The 27,178-nt window shown below is 38.1% G+C and overlaps 1 protein-coding gene and 1 pseudogene across 1 annotated transcript; both read left to right on the forward strand.

Annotated features, from left to right (window-relative positions):
* Nucleotides 1–814: 814 nt before the first annotated feature.
* LOC133067004 (olfactory receptor 6B9-like) lies at nucleotides 815–1,756 on the forward strand (annotated as a pseudogene).
* Nucleotides 1,757–12,742: 10,986 nt separating this feature from the next.
* LOC133051036 (prothymosin alpha-B-like) lies at nucleotides 12,743–25,608 on the forward strand. Its single transcript, XM_061135433.1, has 3 exons — nucleotides 12,743–12,862; nucleotides 24,305–24,596; nucleotides 25,406–25,608. Exons 2-3 carry the CDS (start codon nucleotides 24,455–24,457, stop codon nucleotides 25,591–25,593), a joined length of 330 nt encoding a protein of 109 aa, XP_060991416.1. The 5' UTR covers nucleotides 12,743–12,862; nucleotides 24,305–24,454; the 3' UTR covers nucleotides 25,594–25,608.
* The last annotated feature ends 1,570 nt before the right edge of the window (nucleotides 25,609–27,178 follow it).

The raw sequence follows: 27,178 nt of genomic DNA on the forward strand, positions 1-27,178 counted from the left end.
GGTTGTGCATTGGAAGAAAATGCTGCTGAAGTATTTCACCCAGCTTTGGTGCAGTTATCTCTGAGATGGAATCTTGAATCAACAGATAAAAATGGGGAAAAGGCATAAAAGGAAGAGGGATGAGTGCATGTAAAATGCAAGAGTGATTACAGTGTGCTTGAGGAGCAGAACTATTTGAGTATATCTCAAGCATGGAAACAATTTAGAGGATGCCAAGAGAGAGGCTGGAGAAATACGTAGGGGTCAAAATAAGAAGAACTTTTATCTAAAAGCAATGGAGAGTCATTAATGGATTGTCCAAGACTTATCATTTCTTTAAATTTCCACAGACTCTACTGTGAAGAAATGGTGGTGGATCAAAGGACTACAGGTAATAGATCACCCCAATATTAAACCCTGGAGCTTTTTCTGACATTATCCTAAACATTTTCTTTCAGGCAGTAAAAATGTCTTGTGCTGTGGCTTTCTAATTAAATTGGGATTTCAAACTAGCCAGTGAGAGACCACTGGTCCATGTTGATGGACAAAGGAGTAAGGAATGACATGGAGAGTGACATTCAAATCTTTCATCAGGTGAGTGAGAGTAAGGGATGGGAGTGCACTTTGATTCCAGGAGTTTTTCATAACAAACACATGACATTTTTTTGATGGAAATGGATGCTTCCTATTGGAAGATTACTTCATACTGACAAGAGGCTATTTTATGAGTCTCATTCTCAGGAAAGACTGATTTGCTAACATACTGGTCTCCTCTCCAATGTCATAGTCACCTTCATTATTTGTGATGACTTCCTGCCTCTCAGTGCTCTTAGTCATGCTGGGGAGAAACATCACTCTGGTGAGTGAGTTCATCCTGGTGGGCTTCCCCACCGCCCCCTGGCTGCAGGTCCTGCTCTTCTTCCTCTTCCTTGTGGTCTACTTGCTGGTGGTAGTAGAGAATCTTGTCATCATGCTCACTGTCTGGGTCACTGGCTCCCTCCATAAGCCCATGTACTATTTCCTGACTAGCCTGTCCTTCCTGGAGGTCTGGTATGTCTCTGTCACAGTCCCCAAGATGCTGGATGGATTCCTCCTGCAGAGACGGCCCATCTCCTTCCCAGGCTGCATGACCCAGCTGTACTTCTTTATCTCGCTTGCCTGCACGGAGTGTGTACTTCTGGCAGCCATGGCCTATGACCGCTATGTGGCCATCTGCCACCCTCTCAGATACCCGGTCATCATGACCACAGGTTATTGTGTGCAGCTGGTGGCTTTCTCTTATATGACTGGTTTCATGATCACTGTGATCAAGGTCTATTTATTTCACATGTCACTTTCTGTGGCTCCAATGTCATGAACCACTTTTTCTGTGACATCTCACCAATCCTCAAACTGGCCTGCAAAGACGTGTCCACAGCTGAGCTAGTGGACTTTGCTTTGGCTATTGTCATTCTTGTCTTCCCTCTCACCACTACCATCCTCTCCTATGTCTACATTGTCTCCACCATTCTGCGTATACCCTCCACCCAGGGAAGGAAGAAGGCCTTCTCCACCTGCGCATCCCACCTCACAGTAGTCATAATTTATTACACAGCCATGATTTTCATGTATGTTCGGCCCAGAGCTATTGCTTCATTTAACTCCAACAAACTAATCTCAGCTGTGTATGCAGACCTCACACCCATTAAATCCATTCATCTACTGTCTGAGGAACCAGGAAGTCAAGAATGCTATCAAAAAGACAGTGGGTGTTGGCCAGTGCTTCCTGCTCAGCTGAGGCCTGCTGCCTTGAGGAGGAGACTGTTCCAGACAGGAGGTCATTCCCACGACACTTATCATTCTGTGCTTTTAGCTTACTCTATGGATCAGAAATCTTTAAAAAAACAAATCGCAGCAAGGAAAATGTTTCAAAAAGTCTTAAAAGTAGAAACCACATATTCGAAATGTATGCTTTGAACAATTAGTCTGGATTCTGACTTAAAGCCTGCCACGAGATGCAGCTGTGCAATTGAAGTATGCCAACTCACTTGCCACTGTGAAACCTACCATCAGATGCAGCTTAATTGTCACTTGTCACTCACTGAGAGGGTTTTGATATGAGTCTACAAATAATTGATTTATTATAATCTCTGTGCAGTCAAACCTCACTGCTAATGAAAATCTGTGTTTTCCACCACTCTCCAGACCTGGCATCACTGCCTCGGCTCTGCCTCAGATTCTCAGATGTTAGATTCTCATAAGGAGCACTTGACCTTGATTCCTCACATGCATAGTTCACAGTAGAGTTTGCACTCCTGTGAGAATCTAATGCCGCCGCTGATCTGATGGGAGGTGCATATTAAAGGAATGATTTCCGTGATCCTAGGTGCTTACCTCTTCCCCTGCTTAGAAAAGCACCAAATTCCTTAATTTGACATATCTGGTTTTTTTAATTAACAATAACCCCTTGATGATTCCCACTGCCTGCCCTTTGTTGCAAAACTCCTCTGTATCCTAGCTCTACCCCTCATCTCCTCAGAGCACTTTCTCAGAGCTATCTGAAAGCTGCAGACCTCATTTTGCCCAAATAAAATTTGCCTCGTTGGGCTTCACTGATGGTCAGTGGTGAAGAATCTGCATGCCAGTTCAGGGTACAGGCGTTTGATCCCTCATCTAGCAAGATCTCACATGCCCGGAGCAACTAGGCCCATGTATCACGACTATTAAGCATTTCTTTTAACACATGCATGAGATACAGATTTAACTGTTTTCTAGGTCAGACGACGGCTCATCTTACATCAGTCTTTTCCTGATCTGGTTTCCTTCTCTTTTTGAATTTTTATCCAAGTTTCTAGGTATCCATATTTCTTAAATGATCACTATAAACATAAAACAGTCATTTGAGATAAACTTTCTAGCATTCAACCATGAATCTTTGCTTTCCTATCTGGATTGTATTTCCTTTTAAAGTTTCTCCCATTTTCCTGAGAATGGAAATTGAATATGAATGAAAAGTCAATATTCAATAGAATATTGACTCATCAATGAGAACTTTTTGAAGAGAGAAAGAGGACAATCTTGTTTAGCAAAGGAAAGATCTACTGAACTTAAGGATTTCCAATCCTTGATCTCTGTTCTGAAAAAGTTTTTAGAGCTGGATGCTACTCTGAGATCAAAATATAATCAAAAACTTTCAAATGTGAATTTGAAAAAAAATAGGCTTTTAATCACCTAATGAATTGATGCAATTTAGATAAACTCCAGAATTTATGGTGCCCCCAAATTAAACTACAAGGCCATTTGTAGGTACACTAAGCCCATATGTTAATTTAAAGACAAAGACTCACTTAAACTGAGACGATTCTATGGGGGGAAAAGTAGAAATAAATGGAAAACAGGATAATAGGAAAACAATATATTTAAAGCTCATTATTATAGAGACCATCTTGACAAACTGATGCTTTTGAATTGATGCTTTTGAACTGTGCTTTTGAACCATGATGTGGGAGAAGACTCTTGAGAGTCCCTTGGACTGCAAGAAGATCCAACTAGTCCATCCTAAAGGAACTCAGTCCTGAGTGTTCATTGGAAGGACTTATGCTGAAGCTGAAACTCCAATACTTGGCCACCTAATGTGAAGAATTGACTCATTTGAAAAGACCCTGATGCTGGGAAAGATTGAAGGTGGGACAAGAAGGGGATGACAGAGGATGAAATGGTTGGATGGCATCACTGACTCAATGGACATGAGTTTGAGTAAACTCCAGGAGTTGGTGATGGACAGGGAGGCCTGGCATGCTGCAGTCCATGGAGTCACAAAGATTCGGACATGACTGAGTGACTGAACTGATCATGACAAAAAATTCTAAAGGCCAGGAAAGAAATTTTGGTTGACACAGAAATGTGTCTCTCGTGCTAATACAATTTAGCATGGTGCTAAGAGTAAACTTGACTAGCATGAGAAACTGAACTTGGAGGAAATACTTCAAGAGGTCCAGTCTAAAGTAGGTAATTTGTAGGTTTAGCGTACATGTTCCAAAATAGATGACCTGGATTGCATGAGGGTTTTAGCATTTGCCCCATCACCTTTCACTCTCTAAATGCCATATTTTAAAAGCAAATTATGTGGTCACTCTAGTTTTATGGTCCTGGAACTCAAGACTTGTAATGGGGTTGTCCTGTGTCTACTTAGTTAAATTGAAACTACATTTTCTAGAAATTCCTTCCCTGTGTATTAATAGTTCAAGCTTAATGTAGACCACAGAGATATTTTGTGTGAGGTTTAGAAGGCAGAGTGGAAGCAGTAGCTATACCCCTTGTATTATTCTTCCATGTAGGAAGTTGATTAGGGACACTATTGCAACTTACAGATGTTATCACTGACTCACCTTGTAGATGTGGGGCAGTGGTTCAGTCGACAACTCCATCAGCTCCCATCCAGCTCCCTTCTTTCACCTTCTCTAATTCATGGTCCAAGAAGGAGTTTACTATTGTAACCAAGGGCACCAGCTTCCTTTGCAGATTACTTGAATTATCAAAGTCAGGTAATTGGATGACTGGAGGCTGTAAAAGACCAAAACAGTCTTTAGCTCATCCTGATGGATTTGTTTATTATTATCCTCCCCCATGTCATGTTCCTCTTACCTCCCTGAGTGCCTGTCCCCATGACTTAGACCCACTGCTAATCACAGAGGAAATAGTCATATTGCTTCATGAGATCAAATGCCTATAAAATAATAAATTCCATATTCCATAGTATTCAAAATAACAGTTCTGTTTCTTAGCTAGAACTCTGATACAATGTTTGATAGACAAGACAATAATTCACATATGGTTGACCCGTGAAACCAAGAGGTCATTTAGAGTAAGAGAACAAAGTAGATGAGGAAGGTTGTACAACAATGCCATAATGAATTACAGTATGCATGTATGCATAAGGTTTGATGAGCATGCAAAGCCAACAGAAGAGGAGTGCATGCAGGTTTGCAAAGAAGGGAAACTAGAAAACTGCTCTGTCATGAAAGTCAAAGGTATTTTCAAGAAGCAGGAATATTGTAACATGCTCAGTTAAAAATAAGACAACAGGCCCCAGATTGATTCACATGCTAATCCTACACAGAAAACTAAGACTTAATTATAGTTTTGGCTTTCACAAAAATGAGTTTAATACCAGTCAATCAGCAATTGCCTGATCAGCACTGGTTAGGCAATCTGCCTGATCATTTTTGCCATTCCCTATAAGGAAAGTGACCTGTAATAACATTATCTGCTTTTTTGCCTAGTTCAGCCTCCTTGTTCCTTTTCCCTTCTGTCTATAAAATCACTTCACTGTATTGCTCTTCAGAGATCCCTTCTGTCTACTAGATTGGACTCTGACCCATACATGGATCACTGAATAAAACCTAAGGGATCTTTAAAATTTACTCTGTTGAGTTTTGTTTTTAACAATTCCTAAGCATAAGGAGAACACTAAAACAAATTTTAAATGCCTTTTTGAGCAATATGAAAGCTACTCATGGCCTTATGCAGAACTGTTTTAAGTACACTGACACAGCCAGATATCAGCCAGGAGTGGGAAGGAGAGAATAGAATGTGAGCAAGTAAAGGGAAAGAGCGTAGATAATTCCTTCACAAAGTGTCTGGGAAGCCAAGGACGAAGGGAGAGCAATAGATGAAGCTATATAAGGTGGCAGATGAGCATAGTTTTGAAAAAGAGGGAGATGTTAGCCTGTGTGTGTGTGTATGTGAACCCTTCCCAGTGGCAATGAAAGTTCCGAGTCCTAACCGCTGGACCACCAGGGAATTCCTGATGTTAGCCAATAGTGTTCCAAAGAAAGATGGCAGACTGAACTCACATATTATTCCCTTTCCCTTCAGAGAGTCTGCTAAAATAATCATAAAAAAACACAAAAACATTTTTAATGTAAATTTATAATGGCGAGAACAGAAGAAGTTCTGTGAGAAGATGGGAGATTTTGAAAATGGATGGAAGATGAATAATGGATAGAGCAGGTAGAGTAAGCCACAGCCCAAGTTGCTCATGGAAGATGAGCAGATTCACCTCTACACAAATATGCACAAGAGAATCAACTGAGTCAGAGGCTCAGTGACAACCTATACAAAGAAGAATGTGCTCCCCTACTCAGAAAGCCTGGATCCAGGAATCCTGCAATGGGAATTGTATCTCCTCCCCAACACAGTCTTCTAATTTCCAAAACCCCAGGGATGGCTGAGAGTGGGAGGGATGATAGAGGAAGAGAGAGAGGAGAAAATCCAGGGAACCCAATCAGGAGACAGCTCACTGTTGCAGCCTTAATATCACCAAATACTACAAATGGGAAATATTGACTATTGGTGACTTATATATCATAATTTCTTTATTTTTTATAAAGATAAAACAGGTAAATTTTATCTGTTCAAATGCTATAGCCTTTATCTTTCCCAATTCTAACTTGGTTGAAAGGCAGCTGTCACTGGATCGGTGTTTGATGGTTTGTTTCCTTCTCAGAGATATTCTGAGGTTGATCAATTGTGAAGGAAAGAACAGAGTACAACATTTATTCACATTCGCTCAAAGCCATATTTCAGACAAATGTTTTCTGCTCTAGCCAAAATTCCTACTAACAGTAAAAGTTGGCCTGTTTCTAGAAATTGAAAAATGAAACAGAAAATCTGCAATGATTAATAAAGAAGAAGCCAAGTAACAAATGTGAATATCTGTGTAAGACTCTTTTTGAATACTCCATTTAAATGATTGAGACAAAAAAACATTACTTGCAAAATCATGGTATAGATTCACTTTGGGGAAATGAGAAGCAGGGCAAAACCTGGTCTGGTCCCACTCCTGTAGCACAGAGGGACAACAAAGACATATTCACAAATTGGAGCAAAATTAAGCACAAGATAGTGAAGGAAAGCCTGAAAGGCACAGAACAAGTTATGTGGTCTTTTCCTTCTGGAGAGTCATAGAAGTTCAAATTATAAATAGAAGAAAAGGGATCCTATTTGCCCAGATTTGATCTTCCGGATTACAATCTGGTTTGAGTATAGACTAAGACCATAAAATAAGGGATATATATGCATTAACCAATACAGTACTGAGCCAGAGAGGTTCAATAATGAATGTAAATAAGTCTGGCTGGGAAAAAAAATCCTCATTTTTTTCTTACCATGATTCTGTCACACAGAAGGAGAGGGAAACAAAAAGCAAAGCTTAAATGTTTGATAGGGCTCTGTGCTAGACCCATTAAGCTTGTTACTCTGTTTCCTTTAGTGAAACCACTGTACCTTATTAGTCACCTCTCCACTCTGCCCCTGTACAGCTGTAGATACTTCAGTTCAGAAAAGGACAGGGAGAAAAATCATCAGTTCATTCAGAAATTATTTCCTGACCACATATTATAATCCAAGAGTTCTGCAACTGCAAGCAGAATAAAAATTAATTGAAGAGCATTACATACTTAGTAGGAGTGACAAAGTGAAAACAGATAAATAAAAATTATTAAAAGAATCACACAACCACTTACAAACATCACAAAGATGAGCTCAGATCACTGGCAGAAAGAGAGGGATCTTAAGCAGTTTTCTACAGGTGAATTGTTGCTAGAAGAAGATACTAAAAATTATATTCAGAATTCATAAGAGTATTTGACCAAATCATTGTAATGACCACCTGAAAGAATAATTTTATAAGGATATGCATTAAATAGCAATTAAAAGATTAAAAATAATGAGAAAATTTCTCACATTTTCTGCTATATTACACTTACTTATAGAGTACCAGCAACTAAAATGGCATGCTATTAAGCAAAAATTTGAAGAATTCAATGAAAAAAACAAAAAGAGGATTTGATAGAAGACAAAGGTAGTACTGCATGTGAGTACAGAGTGGAGGCGTGTTCAACAAACATGCTGGGAAAAATGGTGTATCATTTAGAAAATTATTTGTTAAATAATTACATATACTTTACATAAAATAAAAATTGAAATGTACAAAAATCCCACAGAAGTGCAAATATTTTTGAATAACTTATACTATTTTAGTGAGAAAGACCTTGTAATAAAACCAAAATAAGACCCTATTAAGGCAAATATTGACAGATCTGATTTCATATAAATTTCAAACTCTTATACAGCAAAATTAAGGAAAATAAACCATTCCATTTAAAGATATGACAGAAAAGAAATAATATCTGCAATATATAAAAGACAAACATTGGCCATCCCTTTTACATAATGAGTTTATTTAAAAACATGTAAGTAAACAAAAAAATAAGCACAACAAAAGGAAAATGGGTAGATGATTAAAATGCATATCCAAACAGCTGAAGAAAAAAATATAAATAAATGTATAGATAAATCTTCAGTTCACTTCAGTTCAGTCGCTCAGTTGTGTCCAACTCTTTGTGACCCTGTGAATCGCAGAACACTAGGCCTCCCTATCCATCACCAACTCCTGGAGTTTACTCAAACCCATGTCCATCGAGTCAGTGATGCCATCCAATCATCGCATCCTCTATCATCCCTTCTCCTCCTGACCCCAATCCCTCCCAGCATCAGGGTCTTTTCCAATGAGTCAACTCTTCACATGAGGTGGCCAGAGTATTGGAGCTTCAGCTTCAGCATCAGTCCTTCCAATGAATATTCAGGACTGATCTCCTTTAGGATGGACTGCTTGGATCTCCTTGCAGTCCAAGGGACTCTCAAGAGTCTTCTCCAACAGTGCAGTTCAAAAGCATCAATTCTTTGGTGCTCAGCCTTCTTCACAGTCCAACTCTCACATCCATACATGACCACTGGGAAAACCATAGCCTTGACTAGATGGACCTTTGTTGGCAAAGTAATGTCTCTGCTTTTTAAAACGCTGTCTAGGTTGGTCATAACTTTCCTTCCAAGGAGTAAGTGTCTTTTAATTTCATGGCTGCAATCACCATCTGCAGTGATTTTGGAGCCCCCCAAAATAAAGTCTGACACTGTTTCCACTGTTTCCCCATCTATTTCCCATGAAGTGATGGGACCAGATGCCATGATCTTAGTTTGCTGAATGTTGAGCTTTAAGCCAACTTTTTCAATCTCCTCTTTCATCAAGAGGCTCTTTAGTTCGCTTTCTGCCATGAAGGTGATGTCATCTGCATATCTGAGGTTATTGATGTTTCTCCCGGAAATCTTGATTCCAGCTTGTGCTTCATCCTGCCTGGCATATCACATGATGTACTCTGCATATAAGTTAAATAAGCAGGGTGACAATATACAGCTTTGATGCACTCCTTTCCCAATTTGGAACCCCTCCATCGTTCCATGTCCAGTTCTAACTAAATAGTATGTTAGATGATGATAAGTGTTAAGAAGAACACAATATAGCAAAGTAGAGGTTAATGAGTGCTGAGCAGAAACAATTGCTATTTAATGTAGAGTCATCAGGAAAGGCTTTTCCGGGTACGGTAAAATATCAGCAGAATTCTGAAGAAACTGAAAGTATATGACTGAAAAAAAACCAATTTTTTAGTCAAACAGAACATGAGCAAAGACCCCAAGATGGAAGCATGGCTGAGGGGACTGAGGACCAACAAGGAAACAAGTATAGCTGGAAAGCAAAGAAACAAGGGAGAGAGGGCCAGAGAGGAAACTGATAGAAGGCTTGTGAGACACCATAGGACCAAGCAGTTTTGCTAATAGTGAGATGGGAAACTCTTGGAAATTTCTAAGCAGAGGAGTGACATTTTACTCTGAACTTAAAAGGGTCACTCTCCACACTGTGTGGAGAGGGGAGTGAGAGATGACGGGGTAGAGTGCAACGGCGATACAGGGGAGTGAGTTAGAAGACTATCGCAACAACCCAGGACAGAGAGGAGAGCAGCTTGTATTAGGGTGGTGCTTAGTGCTACACACGGTCTGTGGCCTGATTCAGGATGTATTTTGATGGCAGAACCAATAAGACTTGCTTGCCCTGGATATGTAAACCAGTTGTCTGGGATAATCAGTTTGAAAGTTCAAAAACATTCCCCTAAAATGGTATCCCAAATTACATCAATTCCAAGTCACTACTTGACCAAACTAACAAAAATCTTGGATCAGCTTGCTCCTCAAATATGAACCCAAAAGCAAAGAGTACCTTTAACAGTTAGTAAATCACTTCTAATGCTCTAGTATTCACTAGTGATACCAGAATTCAGCTGAATCCCTTTCCAGCCCTGGATGGGCCCCTGATGGGTTATTGGCTCTTTCTAGTATCACTGCGGAGGTCTGGCTCAATTCTTTTTCCCTCAATTTATTCAGAATAAGACTAGAATTTTTCAAAGAGAACTTAAGTTTAAAACTGGCAGTACTAAAAGAAACAAAACAGTCTGCAGAAAACATGTTACAAAGAACATTCACTAATCATTTAACTGACGTTCATGTTAAAAACAAATATTTCTTGGAATGGAAAGAAAACTGATGAATGAAACCAAAAATCTATTCTCTATAGTGGGGGTTGACCTGGAGTAACAGGACGTAGCTATGGGGGTGAATGAACTTGTTTGTGAATCTGATTTTTATTTGATGGGATTGCTTTAATGCCTTCATTAGTTTATACGCTTACTGAAATCTTAACATACATAGAAAATGTGCTTACACTGTGAGAGATTCTGAGGTGGAACAGACACAGACTCTATCAAATCTGTAGACCCAGAGCATGACAATAGAGAAGATGCAGTGGAACAGACACAGAGTCTATCTAATCTGTAGACTCAGAGTATGACAACAGAGAAGATGCAGGCACTCCTACAAGGCCCAGGATAGGAATGCAAAAACACACACTTACTTAGAAATACTCAGAGGTTCAAATTAAACACTAGAAGGAACTCTGCTGCTGAAGCCACTCCACTTGATGTTTCTTATTCTGACAGATTTGATTTTCAAACAAATTTCATGCTGGGGAAATGAATTCACATGTGAATGTATGCTTTAGGCCAAGCACTGGGTGAGATTAATCTACCTTATTTTTCTTTTAAATATTTTTATTTATTTATTTGGTTGCACTGAGTCTTAGTCACAGCACGAGGGATCCTTAGCTGCAGCATCTGGGGTCGAGTTCCCTGATCAGGGATTGAACCTAGGCCTCCTGCATTGGGAGCCCAGAGTCCCAGGCACTGAACAGTAAGGAAATCCCTAATCTACCTTATTTTATCCTCATCAATGTTGTGTGAGTGGATGGTGCTACTGGCACAAATTCATTCCACCACTCACCTGCTTCTCTCCATGTAGGTCACCCTCTCCACACTCAAGATGTAAGCATCTACAGCTAGAAACTGTTGGATCCTGGACTGAAACTAACAACTGACATTTAAACTTTTGCTTACTAGAAAACACCTACAGTTTTATTCTCAAATTAAGGAAAGATGTCTTATTAGAAGTACATCATGCCAGCACCTCTTATACCTCCTTTGTGTCTCATGTCAACTCACTGAAATATTCTCACATACAACTTGGGAAACAAACTCAGATAGATAGGTAATTTCCTTATCCAATCATCACACACTTTGCTCACCTATATGTTTCATGTCTGAGATATGAAGATGAATAAGACAAATTTCCCACACTGGAAGGAACACAGACAGGTGGGACGTATGAGGTTTGGGGGATGGGAGAAATGAGGCAGGCAAGCAGCAACGACCAAGCAGCGGACTGTGACAGGAGTGTCGTCAGAGTGGAGTAGGTCCTCGGAGAGCTCAGCACAGGCAGCCCAGTAAGGTCCGAGAAGGAAGAATGTTGCCCCAGTACACAAAGGACGTTGTGGCCATCCAGCCAGCAGTCATTGCAGTAACCCCCAACTGTGCACCCTGAAAGGATTCAGGATAGAGAAAAGCAGGATACTGGCCTCAGTCACTGAGGTGCTTATTAAAGGAATTATTTCAATGAGTCTAGACTCTTGGTCTTTTTATACAAAGAAAAGCACAAAATTCACTAACTTGAGATGTCTGGTTTTTCTTGAATCTTTTGATGTCTTGACTACATGGTCTTTGTGGCAAAAATTCATATATAATCCTGGCTCCATCCTTACCTCTCCAGAGTAGTCTCTTAGAGTTATCTGAGAGGCTGTGTCCTATGCTTAAGTCCTCTGTTTTAGCCACCAAATGAAACATAACTCCTGACATTTAGGTTGTATTTTCTTTTCAGTCAAAAACAGCTAATTCAGGGGGAAAAGGGTCTTTTATGGGAAATAAAAATAACAAGTTTAATTAACTCTGGGAGTATGCTTCTCTCTTTTGTCCTTGGGTGACTTAGGAACTAGAGAAATAAAGCAATTAAACAAATACTCTATTGTGCCCTTGTCTCTTCCCAAATTCTTTCCCTTTTCTGTTCTGTTCTGTTCATTTCCCAACACTCTTCCCTGGTGGCTCAGTGATAAAGAATCTGCCTGCCAATTCAGGAGACACAGATTCGATCCCTGGGTCCGGGAGATCCCTTGGAGAAGAAATTGGCAACCCATTCCAGTATTCTTGCCTAGGAAATCCCACGGACGGAGGAGCTTGGAGGGCTACAGCCCATGGGGTCCCAAAGGGTCAGACTCACCTTAGTGACTAAACAACTACGCGGCATTTCATTCCTAACACACACACATGAACATGTCTTCCATCTCAGTAATTTTAAACATCCAGGAAATGCAACATCAATAAATAAGCAAGCAAGCAGTATTTCTTTGAATCAGCAGAAATTTTCTAAAGATAAAAGCCAATATAGAAGTGAAACCAGTGTTTTACTTTCTGTTTCAAGTATAAAATCAGGTCTTTTACCACAGAGGCAGCTGAAGTCTAGGCTGAAGATTCAGACAGCAAACTACCAGACTTAGGGAAGAAATCTACTCTGCTTTCTCCTTAATATCATTGGAGCAAACCAAGACAGGAACTTGACCTCAAGGAGACAGGTAGGTGAAGGAACAGGAGAGAAATGGGGTACACAGAGAGAAACAACAACATACTCAGACTCTAAAATAGAAACAAAAATGGATGAAAATAAGCATGAGAAGAACCAGAGACACAGGCAGGTTAAGGTATGCTAAGAACACAAATATGAATCTAACACTCTCATTACTTCAATAAACAGCTCCAAAACTGGGGGAAAGGTAGTACATTATTGAAACAATTAAACAATTTGGCAATTTCTGTTGACAAAAAGAAATAAATCTAGATTTAAGTAAAAAGAAACTTTATTTGAAAGAATTGTTGCAGTAAGGGGAAGGAGACTATTGTAAATAGAGAAAACAATCCAAACTTTGAACTGCAAGCATCCCAAAGGTCAGGCAGAAAGAAATTTTCTTTTATGGGAAAGGGTCAACAAGAACTTAGTATAGTGGAAGGGGATACTCAGGGAATGTTTTATTCTTAGGAGGGATCATTAAGGAAGAGTTTTATGCTGGGTCAGGAGGCGGGTGGGTCAAAGTTGCAGGGACTATAGAAAGGAGAGAAGCTTAACTAAGAGAAGTTCTTCTAAAGAGAGAAGCTTTAGTTTCAAGCACTTTTTAATTGGTCAGTGGGGAAAAACATCTCAGGTAATCTTTTGTGAGGAAATGAATGGGAATTTAAAGGGTTTGTATCTGCCCCCATTTTAAGTAAAAAAGGGAGACTTATCTAAGGTAAGTCTTATCTAAGTTATGGTGGTTCTTTGAGACAAGTTGTTTCTCAGACTACAAAAGTATGAATGGATTTCTTCAACAACCCCTGCTTTCCAGGAATAAAGGACTCAGGAAAAGTTTAACATAGCAACTCTTACATGAATCATAATAACAATGTTAAATTTTTGCTGAGTCCTTTATTCCTGGAAAGCAAGGGTTGTTAAAGAAACAAACCAGGCAAACCTAGACAGCGTATTTAAAAGCAGAGACATTACTTTGCTGATAAAGGTCCGTCTAGTCAAAGTTATGGTTTTTCCAGTAGTCATGTATGGATATGAGAGTTGGGCTATAAAGAAAACTGAGCGCCGAGGAATTGATGCTTTTGAAATATGGTGTTGGAGAAGGCTCTTGAAAGTCCCTCAGACTGCAAGGAGAGCAAACCAGTCAATCCTAAAGGAAATCAGTACTGAATATTCATTGGAAGGACTGATGTTAAAGCTGAAGCTCCAATACTTTGGCCACCAGATGCAAAAAACTGACTCATTGGAAAAGACACTGATGCTGGGAAAGACCGAAGGCATTAGGAGAAGGGGACGACAGAGGATGAGGTGCTTGAATGGCATCACCGACTCAATGGACATGAGTTCGAGGAAGCTCCGGGAGTTTGTGATGGACAGGGAAGCCTGGCATGCTCCAAGGAGTGGGACATAACTGAGCAACTGAACTGATATTGATGCTAAATACAGAGAAGAGGGGAAGTAACTGGATCTGGAAGAATAAAGGAAGGCTTCACAAATAAGGGGAAACTTGAATTGGGTTAGAAGTATAGCATATTGGAAAGCACTTATGTAATATAATATTATAGGGGAAGAAAAAATTTCCCTTCTTTCCTTCTAGATTTTTTTGGCTGGTCTAACAATTGAACTGATACAAGACAAATTAACAAGAGAAAATAAAATTTAATTAGATGTCTATGGGAGCCCACCAAAACATGAAGGCTCAAAAGTAGCTAGAAAATCGAGGTTTATATAACATCCCGAGCTAATGAGGGGGGCAGGGATCTGAGGCTTCAATGAGAAAGAATGCAATTCACCAAAAGATGAGAAAAGCAAATGTTTGGCAAACAAAATTTTCAATGCCATGGAGGTAATCTTTCTGATATACAAAGTTATCTCTGGTAAGAGCTCTCTTTCTGGTAGAGGAGTTCATATAAATTCATCTAGGTAGATAAAAGAGAGGTAAAAAGCTTTTTGACAGCTGCTGAGTATTATCTGCATTCTGTCAAAACAATCCCCATGACAATGTGATACATCATGCAGTGGTGTACTCTGCACCCCTTCAAAAGACAGAGTTAAGAAAACTATGAATTTGAGGAAAGATGACAGAATGCAGTTTCTAAGGGAAGAAAGTGAACTAGAAGGTAAGAAAAAGAAAGAGTGGTTATAAAAGGAATTATGTTGACTGTTGCCACACAAGAGGTCTTAAACGCCAGGGCCAAGTAATATGATGATAGTTTTAACATAAAAGTAAATAATACAATTTGTTGCTTTTTTTAATCTTTAAACTGTTTACTCTTTATTCTAAGAGTGTAACATACTCATATGAGTATAACATAGCATTATATTATATTATATAAGGCTTCCTGGACAGGATAGCAGAGCAGAAGGACCGACTCACAGGAGAACACCAAAATCACAATGAACTGATGAACAACCATCGATAAAAAAAGACTGGGACCTACCAAAAAAGCTATTCTTTTTTGTCTTCCAAAGACATAAAGAAGGAATTCAACGAGATGGTAGGAGGGGCCCACTCATGATATAATCAAATCCCATACCTGTCTGAGTGGGCAACCCACAAACCAGAGGATAATTATATCACAGGAGTTCTCTCACAGAGTGAGAATTCTGAGCCCACATCAGCCTCCAAGACTTGGGTTCAGATGCTGGGAGGAGAAGCCCTCAGGGCATTTGGCTTTGAGGCCAGTGGGGCTTGACTGCAAGAGTTCCACAGGACTGGGGGAACAGAGACTACACTCTTGAAGGGTGCACACAAGGTCTCGTGTGTACCGGGAACAAGAGCAGTGACTTCATAGGAGGCTAGGCCAGACCTACCTGCTGGTTTTGGCGTGTTGCAGAAAGGGGGGTCTCCTTCCAGGGACCAGGAGTGAGCCCTTGTCTAACACTTGGAAATGCATTGAGACACATTTGCAGGCAAAGCAAGAGACTTAATTGGGAAGAGGCACCTGGGTGGATAAGCAAGAGACTTAATTGGGAAGAGGCACCTGGGTGGATAGCAAGAGGGTAAGGGAACCCAGGAGGACTGCTCTGCCAGTCTTGGGTTTTATGGTGATGGCATTAGTTTCTGGGTTGCCTCTGACTAATCATTCTGACTCAGTCCTTCCGGATGGTCCAAGGATTACTCAGCTAAGATGGATTCCAGCAAGGAGAATTCTGGGATGTTGTTACAGCAACATTACATATAATGTTATGATACCTACATAGGTATTTCATACATGCAATATCTAGAGCAATTATTTTAAAAACTATATGAAGTAGTATACTCAAATCCATTACAAAGTAAAACTAGCTGCATTGTCTAAATAAACCAATTAAAAGAGATTAGCAACGTGAGTTAAAACAACAGCAAGAACTATACTGTTTACAAGAAACTCATCCCAACATAACAGCATAGGTAATTTGAAATTAAAAAGATGAAAAAAAATACACTATGTAAGAATTAAATTTTTTAAAGTAGGAATGTCTGTATTAAAATAATGTAAAAAGCAGAGACATTACTTTGTCGACAAAGGTCCATCTAGTCAAAGCTATGGCTTTTCCAGTAGTCATGTATGGATTTGAGAGTTGGACTATTAAGAAAGCTGAGCACTGAAGAATTGGTGCTTTTGAACTGTGGTGTTGGAGAAGACTCTTGAGAGTCCCTTAGACTGCAAGGGGATCCAACCAGTCCATCCTAAAAGAAGTTAGTCCTGAATATTCATTGGAAGGACTGATGCTGAAGCTGAAGCTCCAACACTTTGGCCACCAGATGCAAAGAACTGACTCATTGGAAAAGACCCTGATGCTGGGAAAGATTGAGGGCAGGAGGAGAAGGGGATGACAGAGGATGAGATGGTTGGATGGCATCACCTGCCGGGAGCCGGCCTACGACATCCCACCCATGACAAGGTCATGAGGGAGAAAACCTGACAGGCAAGGCAGATCAGATTTTCAGGGATTTAGAAAAGCTGCCCCTGGCGCTCACCTTAAAGATGATATCTGTCTTTCTGATGCCTGCCGCAATAGACTACTCCCTAATTTCTGTGACACAGGCAGAAGGCCTTCCCCGATCTCTTCCCAAATAAAAATCAATTTAGAACTTTAATATGAGATTATCCAGGGTGAAAGGAGTGCTTTAATTTAAACTCCTTTGCTGGTAGTTTGTTACCCTCATAAACAAAGAAGTATGCAGAAAACACCCTGGTTTCGTGAAGAACAAGCTGATGTAATGTTAAACTATCTTCCCCTTAGAAATGTACTAATTTAGGGTATAAAAGCCACAGTAAAAAAATAAAGCATTGCCAGACTCTGCCAGACCCTGCAAACACCGCTGCCTGGTCATTCTCTCTCTCTCTCTCTTTCTCTCTCCCTCGAAGACTTGGCCCTATCAAGGCTGGTCTCACGTGTCTTCTCTCTCTCTCTCTCTCCGATGCCATTCATCCTGAGGGTATCCCTTGGATCCTGCCGAGGCTGGACCCCGGCCATCACCAACTCAATGGACATGAGTTTGAGCAAGCTCCAGGAGTCAGTGATGGACAAGTGCAGGGAGCGGCCTGAACCAAAAGGCTGGCTCTGGCAGCTGCCTTGATCCTCAAGGGTCTGTTCACAGACATGGCTCTCTGTCCCGCCACCCCTCTCTGGAATTTATTATCCAAGTTAAATCTTAATAGAACCTTAGCAAGCCTTGAATGCACACATGACGCAGATGGATAGCCTTTCACGACCACCCTTAAGATAAACGGGATGCCTTTCTTATCCCTTGACGTTATCAGAGAGTTCTGGTGATTGTTATCTCAAAGTGATATATATGGAAAAATATTTTAAATATTTTCTCTTCTGAAGATTCTCTTCTTGGTTTAGTATAAATGTAACCCTGAGAAATAAAGAATCATCGCTGACTGCAGCGATCCTCTTGACCCCATCTGTTCTGTGTCTTTATTTCTTAGCCTAAAGGAATGCGTCGTGTTGCTCGCTGAAATCTTCCGGCTGGCCCGGCAGACAAGGAAGCCTGGTGTGCTGTAGTCCATGGGGTTGCAAAGAGTCAGACACAACTAAGAGGCTGAACTGACCGAAACTTGAATTTAGAATAAAATTTAGTATTCAACAAAGAAATTATATAAGAACTAAAGGCCAACCAAGAAGATAACAGAAACTCTAAATATGTATGGTCAAAACAGAGCATCATTTTAGAAAAAGTAGTAGAGTTGAAAGGACAAGTAGACAAATATACAATTTTGGTTGGAAAATTTCAGTGGTTCTCTCTTAACTGGAAGATACTATATGAAATAACTAGACAGAAAATCATCAATGATATAGAATAACTCTACAATAAAATAGAATAATTTAAATAACAATATCTTACAGATATTTATAGAAGACCAAACAACAGTAGAATACGTTAAGTTTTCAAGCACCAATAGTACATTTAGATAGACCATATCCTGTGTCATAAAGCAAGCTTTAAAATATTTAAAAAGTTCAAGTCATGCATCACAAAATGGAATCAAACTAAAAAATCAATGATAGAAAGAAATAAGAAAAATATCAAAACATTTTGAAATTAAAAAGCACACTTTGCAATTAGTCATGGATCAGAGGGTTTTCCAGATGGTGCTAGTGGTAAAGAACCCACCTGCCAATACAGGAGACATAAAGAGACCCAGGCTCGATCCCTGGGTCAGGAAGATCCCTTGGAAAAGGACATGGCAACCCACTCCAGTATTCCTGCATGGAAAATCCCATGAATAGAAGAGCCTGGCTGGCTACAGTCCATAGGATTGTAGAGTTGGACATGACTGAAACAATTCAGCATGCACAGCATGAATGCATAAGACATCTCAGAGAAAATTTAAAAATATATAGAAGAATAAAACTGAAAACAGCATGTATACAAATTTGTAAGATACAGCTAAAGCAGTTCTCAGAGGGAAATTCAAAGCACTAAATGCTCATAAAGAAAAGAGAAAATATCTAAAATAATTTATCTAACTTCTTTCCTTAAGAAACTAGAAAAAGTAAAGTAAAATAAACTTAAGCAGAAGGAAGGAAAAAATAAAATAAGAGCAAAAAACAAAGACGTAAAAGAGTGAAACAGTCGAAAGTTACATTAATAAAACAAAATTTGGTTTGTTGAAAAATCAATAAAATTGATAAACTTTAACAAGATTGACAAGGATAGAAAACAGAAGACACAAATCACTAATATCAGAAATGAAACAGGATATCACAATAGATCTTGTAGAACAGAAAAGAAAAGGTTTTATTGTCATAAATTTGACAAGTTAGAAGAAATGGACCAATTCTTCCAAAATTAAAAACTACTAAAGCTCTAAAAGGATGAATTAGAAAATCTGAATAGTCTAATAATAATTTTTAGATTAATTTATACAGCAAAATATGACAAATAAGAACCATTCAATGAAGAATTAACAATGTCACAAACTGTCCTTAGAAAATAGAAGATGAAGGAATACTTCTCATTTTATGAAGTTAATATTACCCTGATAACAGAACCAGAAACATACACATAAAAAGGAAACTCCATACCAATATCTTCTATTAACCTAAATGCAAGAAAAACTCCACAAAATTTTAGCAAATCAAGTCTAATAATGCATATTAAAGAGTAATATACCACAATGTAATCCACCATACGAATAAGTCAATAAAGAAAAATTATATAATCTTATCAGTTGATTCAGAAAAAGCATTAGACAAATTCAATCCTCATTCATTAAAAAAAGTCAATATTCTAAAAAGAGAGGGGAACTCCTCAAACTCATGAAAAGCATCTACAAAAAAATATACTGCTAACCTCATGACCAATGGTGAAAAAAACAATATATTCCTTCTAACATCAGAAACAAGATCAGGATGTTCACTCTAATCACTTTTATTCAACATTTACTAGAAATTCTAGCCACTGGAATAAGGCAAAGCAAAAAAAAAAGAAGAAAGAAAAAACATATTAACTATAAAGGAAAAATACAACTGTGTCCATTGTAGAAAACATGATTATCTACAGAAGAAATCTGAAAGAATCTACAAGAAGAAAATCCTCTTAGAATAAATGAGTTCAGTATGGTTATAGAAAATCAACAAGTAAAAATTAATTTTACTTCTATATATGTATAAGAAACAAGTATAATCTGAAATTTAAAATAAAATGTCATTTGCAATTGTCCTAAAAGAAAACGAAATACATATTAATCTAACAAACCATGGAAAAGATATGTCTGATGCTAATGAGAGGGCTTCTTTGGTGGCTTAGTGGTAAAGAATCTGCCTGCCAATGAGGAAGACACGGGTTCAATACCTGGTCAGAGAAGATCCCACACACCACAGAGCAGCTAAGACTGTGTGCTACGACTACTGAGCCTGTGCTCTAGAGCCCGGGAGCCACAAACGCTGAGCCCATGAGCCACAACTAGAGGCCACGTACCCTAGAGGCCATGCCCCGCAGTCAGATAAGAGAAGCCACCGCAAGGAGAAGCCACTGCACTGCAACTAGAATAGCACCCCCTCTCCATAACTAGACAAAAGCTGGCACAGCAGTGAAGACCCAGCACAACCGAAAAACAAAAACAAAAAATAAAATGCCAGTGAGAGAAACTCAGCTATCAGCTACCTTCTGATTTCCTGAGCTCTCAAAAAGGCCTTTGTAGCCCCTGATCTCCTTCCATAAATATCCTCATCTCCCAATCCATCTAATCCTAACAGAAATCAGTGCAGCTCCAGCACTTCTTCTTTCTACAGGTTTCATTGGCACAGCCAAACCATATTGAAACACAAGGAGAAATGCACAATTTTCTCTGTGCCAAAATAGCACCTTGGCATTTTATGGTTAGCTTGAGAATAGTATTCACACACTGCATTATGATATTTTAGTTACTATTATGTTTTTCTCTGGACTGTAAGCAGCTCAGGAGAGGGACTGTATTTTGTAATTCTTTTTATCTGTCCCAGTACCTACACTTGGCATACAATAGAAGTAGATAATCAATATACTTGAATATAATTACTGAGCAAAATGTTTATTTAGAGAAAGGGGATTTCATCACACCATAATCTGTGACAGTTTGAATATTATCCTTTTTCATTTTGTGTGGAAGTTCAAAGGATAGTGATTGATTATATAGGGGAGTATGCATATGACCAGGAATAAGTAAAATTAAGATTTTGAGACACCCTGTTACTCATGCATGTAACCATGGGTATTTTGTTCAATGTCTGCCAGTTTGTAAGCAATATAGATCCAAGTAAATTCATATTTTCTGACTATTTTTGGTGTATGCTATTATAGTGCTCCCTATGTTTGATTTGATTCCTGTTATCTCAGTTGCAATTATGTATAAAATGTATTTTGTTTAATGTCAGTTTTTCCATTAGATTAAGTTTCACAAACGCTGGAACAAGTCTTTTCTGTTCATTTTTTTTTCCTATGTCTAATAGTAAGTGTTCAATGATTTTTTTAAAAAAATAAAATCATAATCTTTTCACTCTTATCCACTTACTGGTATATGTTCATATCAAACAAACCTGGTATCTCTCTTTCTCAAAGGTGTGTATCTAAGTAACTAAATTATTGCTTTTACCCACCTTTATCTTTCTACCTTCAGTAGTATCATTGCTAGATTTCTTCATTATCTCTATAGCCTCCAGGCAAAACTGAATCCATTTTATTCTATTTCTTCTGATTACGTTTGTTAATCTAATTTCTTTGGGATACAGAACCTCCAATTTTCAGCATCAGCATTTAGCAGGTTGTATGAGTTCAAGCTATTTTTTTTAAGTGGCTATATAAACAGCCCCAAACCCCACAGGTAATTTGGAGAGCTGCTCCAAATCTGGCTTTCTGAGAATAATTCTGATCATCAACACCTAACCTGAAATACTTTTCTACCTCAATAAAGTCCCAGGACTTATTCTTTGGTGAGTAACATCCTTGTTCTTGTCCTAATATCTTCCATCTCTGTGTTCTTCTTTTGCCTATAAAACACATTCCATTTTAAATACCTCATAAGTGGGATCATACTGCATTTGTCCTTCTGTGATTGGCTTCTTTCACTCAGCATAATATCCATGCTGTCACCTCTGAAAGGTTTCCTACATTTTTAAGGCTGAATAATATTTCACTGTATGCATATACCATATTTTCTTTATCCATTTATCTATTGATGGACATTAGGTTGCTTCCACATCTTTGCTACTGCAAACAATGTTGCACGATCCCACATATATGAAGTAATTAAAATAGACAAATTCATAGAAACAGAGAATAGAATAATGATTTTCAGGGGAAAGGGAAGAGAAAATGGAGAGTTACTGTTCAACAAGTTTAAGATTTCACTTAGGCAAGATGAATAAGTCCTAGAGATCTGCCATTCAACACTGTACCTGCAGTTCATATACATAAAATTACACATAATTTTCATATACATAAAAATTATGTATCATATACATAAAAATTTGTTAGAGAGTAGATCTCATGTTTTCTTACCACAATATGAACACACACACACACACGCATTCCAGAGATATCTTCAGCTATATGCCTCAGGGTGTAAATCCATATTGTGGGTCCTATATGTCTCTAGATATTTACAAAGAAATTCAATCACACCAACAAAGCTGTAATCTACTATATATATCATATACTTGACATTTTAATAAACATTGGTTCAATTTATACTTCTAGTCTTTGCTCATCATTACTGAAAAGGGAACTTTTCCTTCAAATCTTATCTTGTGATCCAAAGTTTTAGCTTTCTTTCCTAGATTTGTGTCATTTGTCAAATTGGATAGCATGTCATTTTATTGGATTCATATATTAGTAGAAACACTAGGTTGGATAAGATCTAGAAAAATAATATGGTAAGTAATTAGATACTTGAGTTTGAAGCAACATCAAATAGTCAATAATGTTTGATAAATCTGCCATATTATAACTATGTTGTTATGAATTCTATACTTCTGCCACCTCTACATGTAACAGAAGAGACTCAGTTCTTTGATTAAAACAAGTTACTTACCTATTATATATGCCTGCATTTATCTAATATAATGGATCTGATATAATGGTTAACAACCACATTGTAAAAATAAAAGATTAATTTGGAAATCATAGCTTTCTAGTAAATTCTTTTTAATTTCAGAAATTATTATTTTTTATTAATCCATGTGCTATTTGTTAGGTATTTTCATCATTTTTACACTACACCTTATTGAATCTTTTCTTCCAAACAAAATAAATATGTTATATATCACATTACAAGTAAAAAGTGCTAAGGTAGAAAAGTAAGAAAGGGAAGTGAAGAAGGTAATATCAAACATGGGATGGCAATTTTAATAAGATGATTAAAAAGACCTTGCTAAGAAAGCTATATTTCAAGAAAGACCTAAAGGACTTGAAAGAGGGAGTCTTTCAGTTGTCTAAATAAAGGGCATTCTAGACAAAGTTAACAGCAAGTCTAAAATTCCTTGTGAGAGAATATACCAAATGTTTGTAGAGGAAGCAATAATTTTAGGGAAGAACCTGATATCACTCTATTGTCTGACTTAATGTTCCACAGGGCAAGACAAAAAGGATTCAGAGTTGGAGAGAGATAAGAGATATACTCAAAAGGAGGCTTTTCAATTGTATGAGAGTTAATGTGCAGAGGTATTGTGTTCAACTGCACTCAGGTGCTTCTTGTTGTAATAAGTATTAGCAGAGATAAAGAACATATTGAGATTAATCTTTTCATGTTTAAGGCAGATGAGGATGGCAATGTGAATTTGAGAAGCTAAGGAGAGTTAAAGAGATAGTTCCAAGACAACACAGTGCTCTGGTATGCCTTCTTTACTCCTGTAGATGAAGGAAGGCATGGAGGCCAGGAGTATAGAAAGTTCTACTCCATGTATGTGGAGACCAAGTTTATTCTGGGGATCCTGACCACTGATGTAGGAATCAGACCTCTCCAGTTCTAGGTTCCAGAAAATCAATTGTTGGAACTACATTTTAATTTAAATATTTATCATTCTAATAATTTATACTTCTAAAAGCTCATAATGGTATTTTATTATAATTTAAGTTTCCTACTTCTCAATGTGATGTAAAGATATTACTTATTATTCCTAACATGTTTCTTAATCATACTATAGAATAGATCACTTATTGGAAATTTTCCTGTGTGTGTTCGTTCCATTCATGGACTACAGATTCAATTGTTGATTCAATCATGGGTCTTCTAATGTTAGTCTGTTTCTTATTTAGTTGTCTTCATTTCTTGGATTATTCTAATCATTAATTATTTCTTATTTTTATCTGATCATTATTATATAAAGCAATTTTATATGCAATTTTAATTTTATATATTATATACATTGCTTCATATAATAATATTGTCTCAATATTATTTGAGACAAAATTTCTAGATTTTTCTAAATTTCAGCCACTAATCTTTCCTATCCTACTTGTCTTTTAAATCACTAATAGATTCGGCCCAATGTCTTCAAAGAAGTTGACACATGAGCAATTGGCAAATTCTCTGCAATAACTTCTTGATGAAGAATTGAAGAAGTTTAAGAGTAAACTCACCTATGTTGATTTGAAAAAAAAATTTAAGAATATTCCCGGGGGAAAATTATGGAAGCTGATACTAAAGATCTTGCTCAAATCCTACTCCAACATTATGTGTCAGATTATGCTGTAAAAGTTACCACAAAAATCCTGAAAAAAATTCATCACAGATGTACGACTGAGATGCTTTTAGAGGAAATCCTCAAAGGTGAGTCAGAGCCCCAGATTTTCTGCAACTCTTGCTATTGTCTCATTAAATTGCCCCTAACTTAGTTTAATCTACTCACCAAAGCACTGTAGCTTTTTATATCTCATCACATAGAACAAAAGTGAAAGTGAAAGTTACCCAGGTGTGTACAACTCTTTGTGACCCCATAGAATTCTCAAGGCCAGAATACTGGAGTGGGTAGCCTTTCCCTTCTCCAGGGGATCCTCCCAACCCAGGGACTGAACCCAGGTCTCCCACATTGCAGGCAGATTCTTTTACCAGCTGAGCCACAAGGGAAGCCCACATAGAAAAAAGACTGCCTCAAAAAAACCCATTTTTTTAAAGTTAAATATTTATTATATTAGCCTAGACTTTTCAATTATCATCCATTTTAAATGGTAAATTGTCCTCAAGGCTGTATCTATAATTACAATTTGTTTCTAAATGAATTGTATAATTTTACACATTGCTAGTAATTTAATCAGTAATAGAGTAACTAAGGAACACCTCTTTAAGAAAATAAAGAATAAAAAATGGTTTGGGGAATGTGGTGGTATCGTGTAGAGACATGTAGAGACAAAATGAAGGGCATACACAGGAGCCCAAAGAAGAATGAATTTGTGATAGATTATGATTAGAGTTAGAATGGTGGTAAGAATCAGGGTCAGGCACAAAGTTCAAGGCTATAAGATTACTGTATTTGGATTACAGATGTCCCTTTTGCACCTGAACTTATTTCTTCCTCAGCGAGAGTAGTAGTATTTAAGAAGGGTTATAAAATAAGATGTATTGTAAATCTAATTTTTCAGCAAAAAGTGAATATAGAAAGAACAAGAAAGATGATGGTGAAACAGATGAGGATGATGATGAAACAGATGAAGAGGAGGATGAGGATGATGAAACTGATGAAGAAGAATCAAGTGATGATGATGAGGAGGACAACAATGACAATGATGATAGTGATTACAATGATGACAGTGATGATGACGATGATTAAAGGGAAAAAAAGTTTCCAACCAAAAAGAATGCTAGAAATATTTACCTTTAGTGCTCTCTATAAGAATGTGGGAACAATCTATATTTCACTAATATAACTCTCTGAACTAAGTGTCTACTAATAAATTGTTAAGAAAATGTTTGGAAAGATTTAAGTATTAGACTCGTGGTGCTCCAAGAAGGTAAGAATTATCAGCCTGATTGATAAAAATGAAATCTTTGAGTATGTATAAATGATTTGTGGGGGTCAAGATGGCAAAGTAAGAGGAGGCAAGAGTTCACATCTCCTCACATCCAAGACACCTACTAGATGCTGGGGGTGGGGGTCCTTAGACATCTAAGGGGATGGGAGGAAACCTCACATGAACATGTAGGACATGAGAGGGAGGGAGGGAAGAAAAGTGGAGGTGGGACAAATGTTAATACTCATAAAAGGGGAAAATGAGAGTAACACAATAATAGTGAGGGACTTCAACATCCCACTTACACCAGTGGAGAGATCATCCAGAGGAAAGATAAATAACAAAATAAAAATTTTAAATGTCACAATAGGACTAGGTGGGAGTTTAATGATGAAGGACACCAGCTTCTTTCGCATATATTTTAAATTTTCAGTTAAATGATTGGATGATTAGAGGCCATAAGAGCCCAATGTAGTCTTTAGCTCATCCTCGTGGATTCCAGTTTATCATTATCCTCCTCCATGTCATGTTCCTCTTCAGTTCAGTTCAGTTCAGTTGCTCAGTGAGATCCAACTCTTTGTGACCCATGGACTGCAGCTTGCCAGGCTTCCCTGTCCATCACCAACTTCCGAAGCTTGCTCAATCTCATGTCCATCAAGTTGATGATGCCATCCAACCATCTCATCCTCTGTCATCTAGACTCTTCCCCTTCAGCCTTCAATCCTTCCCGGCATCTGGATCTTTTCAAATGAGTCAGTTCTTTGCATCAGGTGACCAAAGTATTAGAGCTTCAGCTTCAGCATCAGTCCTTCCACTGAATATTCAGAACTGATTTCCTTTAGGATTGACTGGTTGGATCTCCTTGCAGTTCAAGGGACTCTCAAGAGTCTTCTCCAGCACCACAGTTCAAAAGCATCAATTCTTTGGTGCTCAGTTTTCTTTATGGTCCAACTCTCACATCCATACATGACCACTGGAAAAACCATAGCTTTGCCTAGATGGACCTTTGTTGGCAAAGTAATGTCTCTGCTTTTTAATATGCTGTCTAGGTTGGTCATAGCTCTTCTTCCAAGGAGCAAGCATCTTTTAATTTCATGGCTGCAGTCACCATCTGCAGTGATTTTGGAGCCCAAGAAAATGAAGTCTCTCACTATTTCCATTGTTTCCTCATCTATTTGCCATGAGGTGATAGGACTGGATGCCATGACCTTAGTTTTTTGAATGTTGAGTTTTAAACCAGCTTTTTCACTCTCTTCTTTCACTTTCATCAAGAGGCTCTTTAGTTCCTCTTCGCTTTCTTCCATAAGGGTGGTGTCATCTGCATATCTGAGGTTATTGATATTTCTCCAGGCAATCTTGATTCCAGCTTGTGCTTCATCCAGTCCAGCATCTCACATGATGTAC

The sequence above is a fragment of the Dama dama genome, chromosome 1, assembly GCF_033118175.1.
Source record: "Dama dama isolate Ldn47 chromosome 1, ASM3311817v1, whole genome shotgun sequence".
NCBI lineage: Eukaryota > Metazoa > Chordata > Mammalia > Artiodactyla > Cervidae > Dama > Dama dama.

Bases quoted from the DNA above. Each gene is read 5' to 3' on its own strand.
- LOC133051036 (XM_061135433.1), top strand. From the start codon at position 24,455: ATGGAAGCTGATACTAAAGATCTTGCTCAAATCCTACTCCAACATTAT. The intron at 24,597-25,405 runs GTGAGTCAGAGC...CTAATTTTTCAG, and splicing joins TTTAGAGGAAATCCTCAAAG to CAAAAAGTGAATATAGAAAG.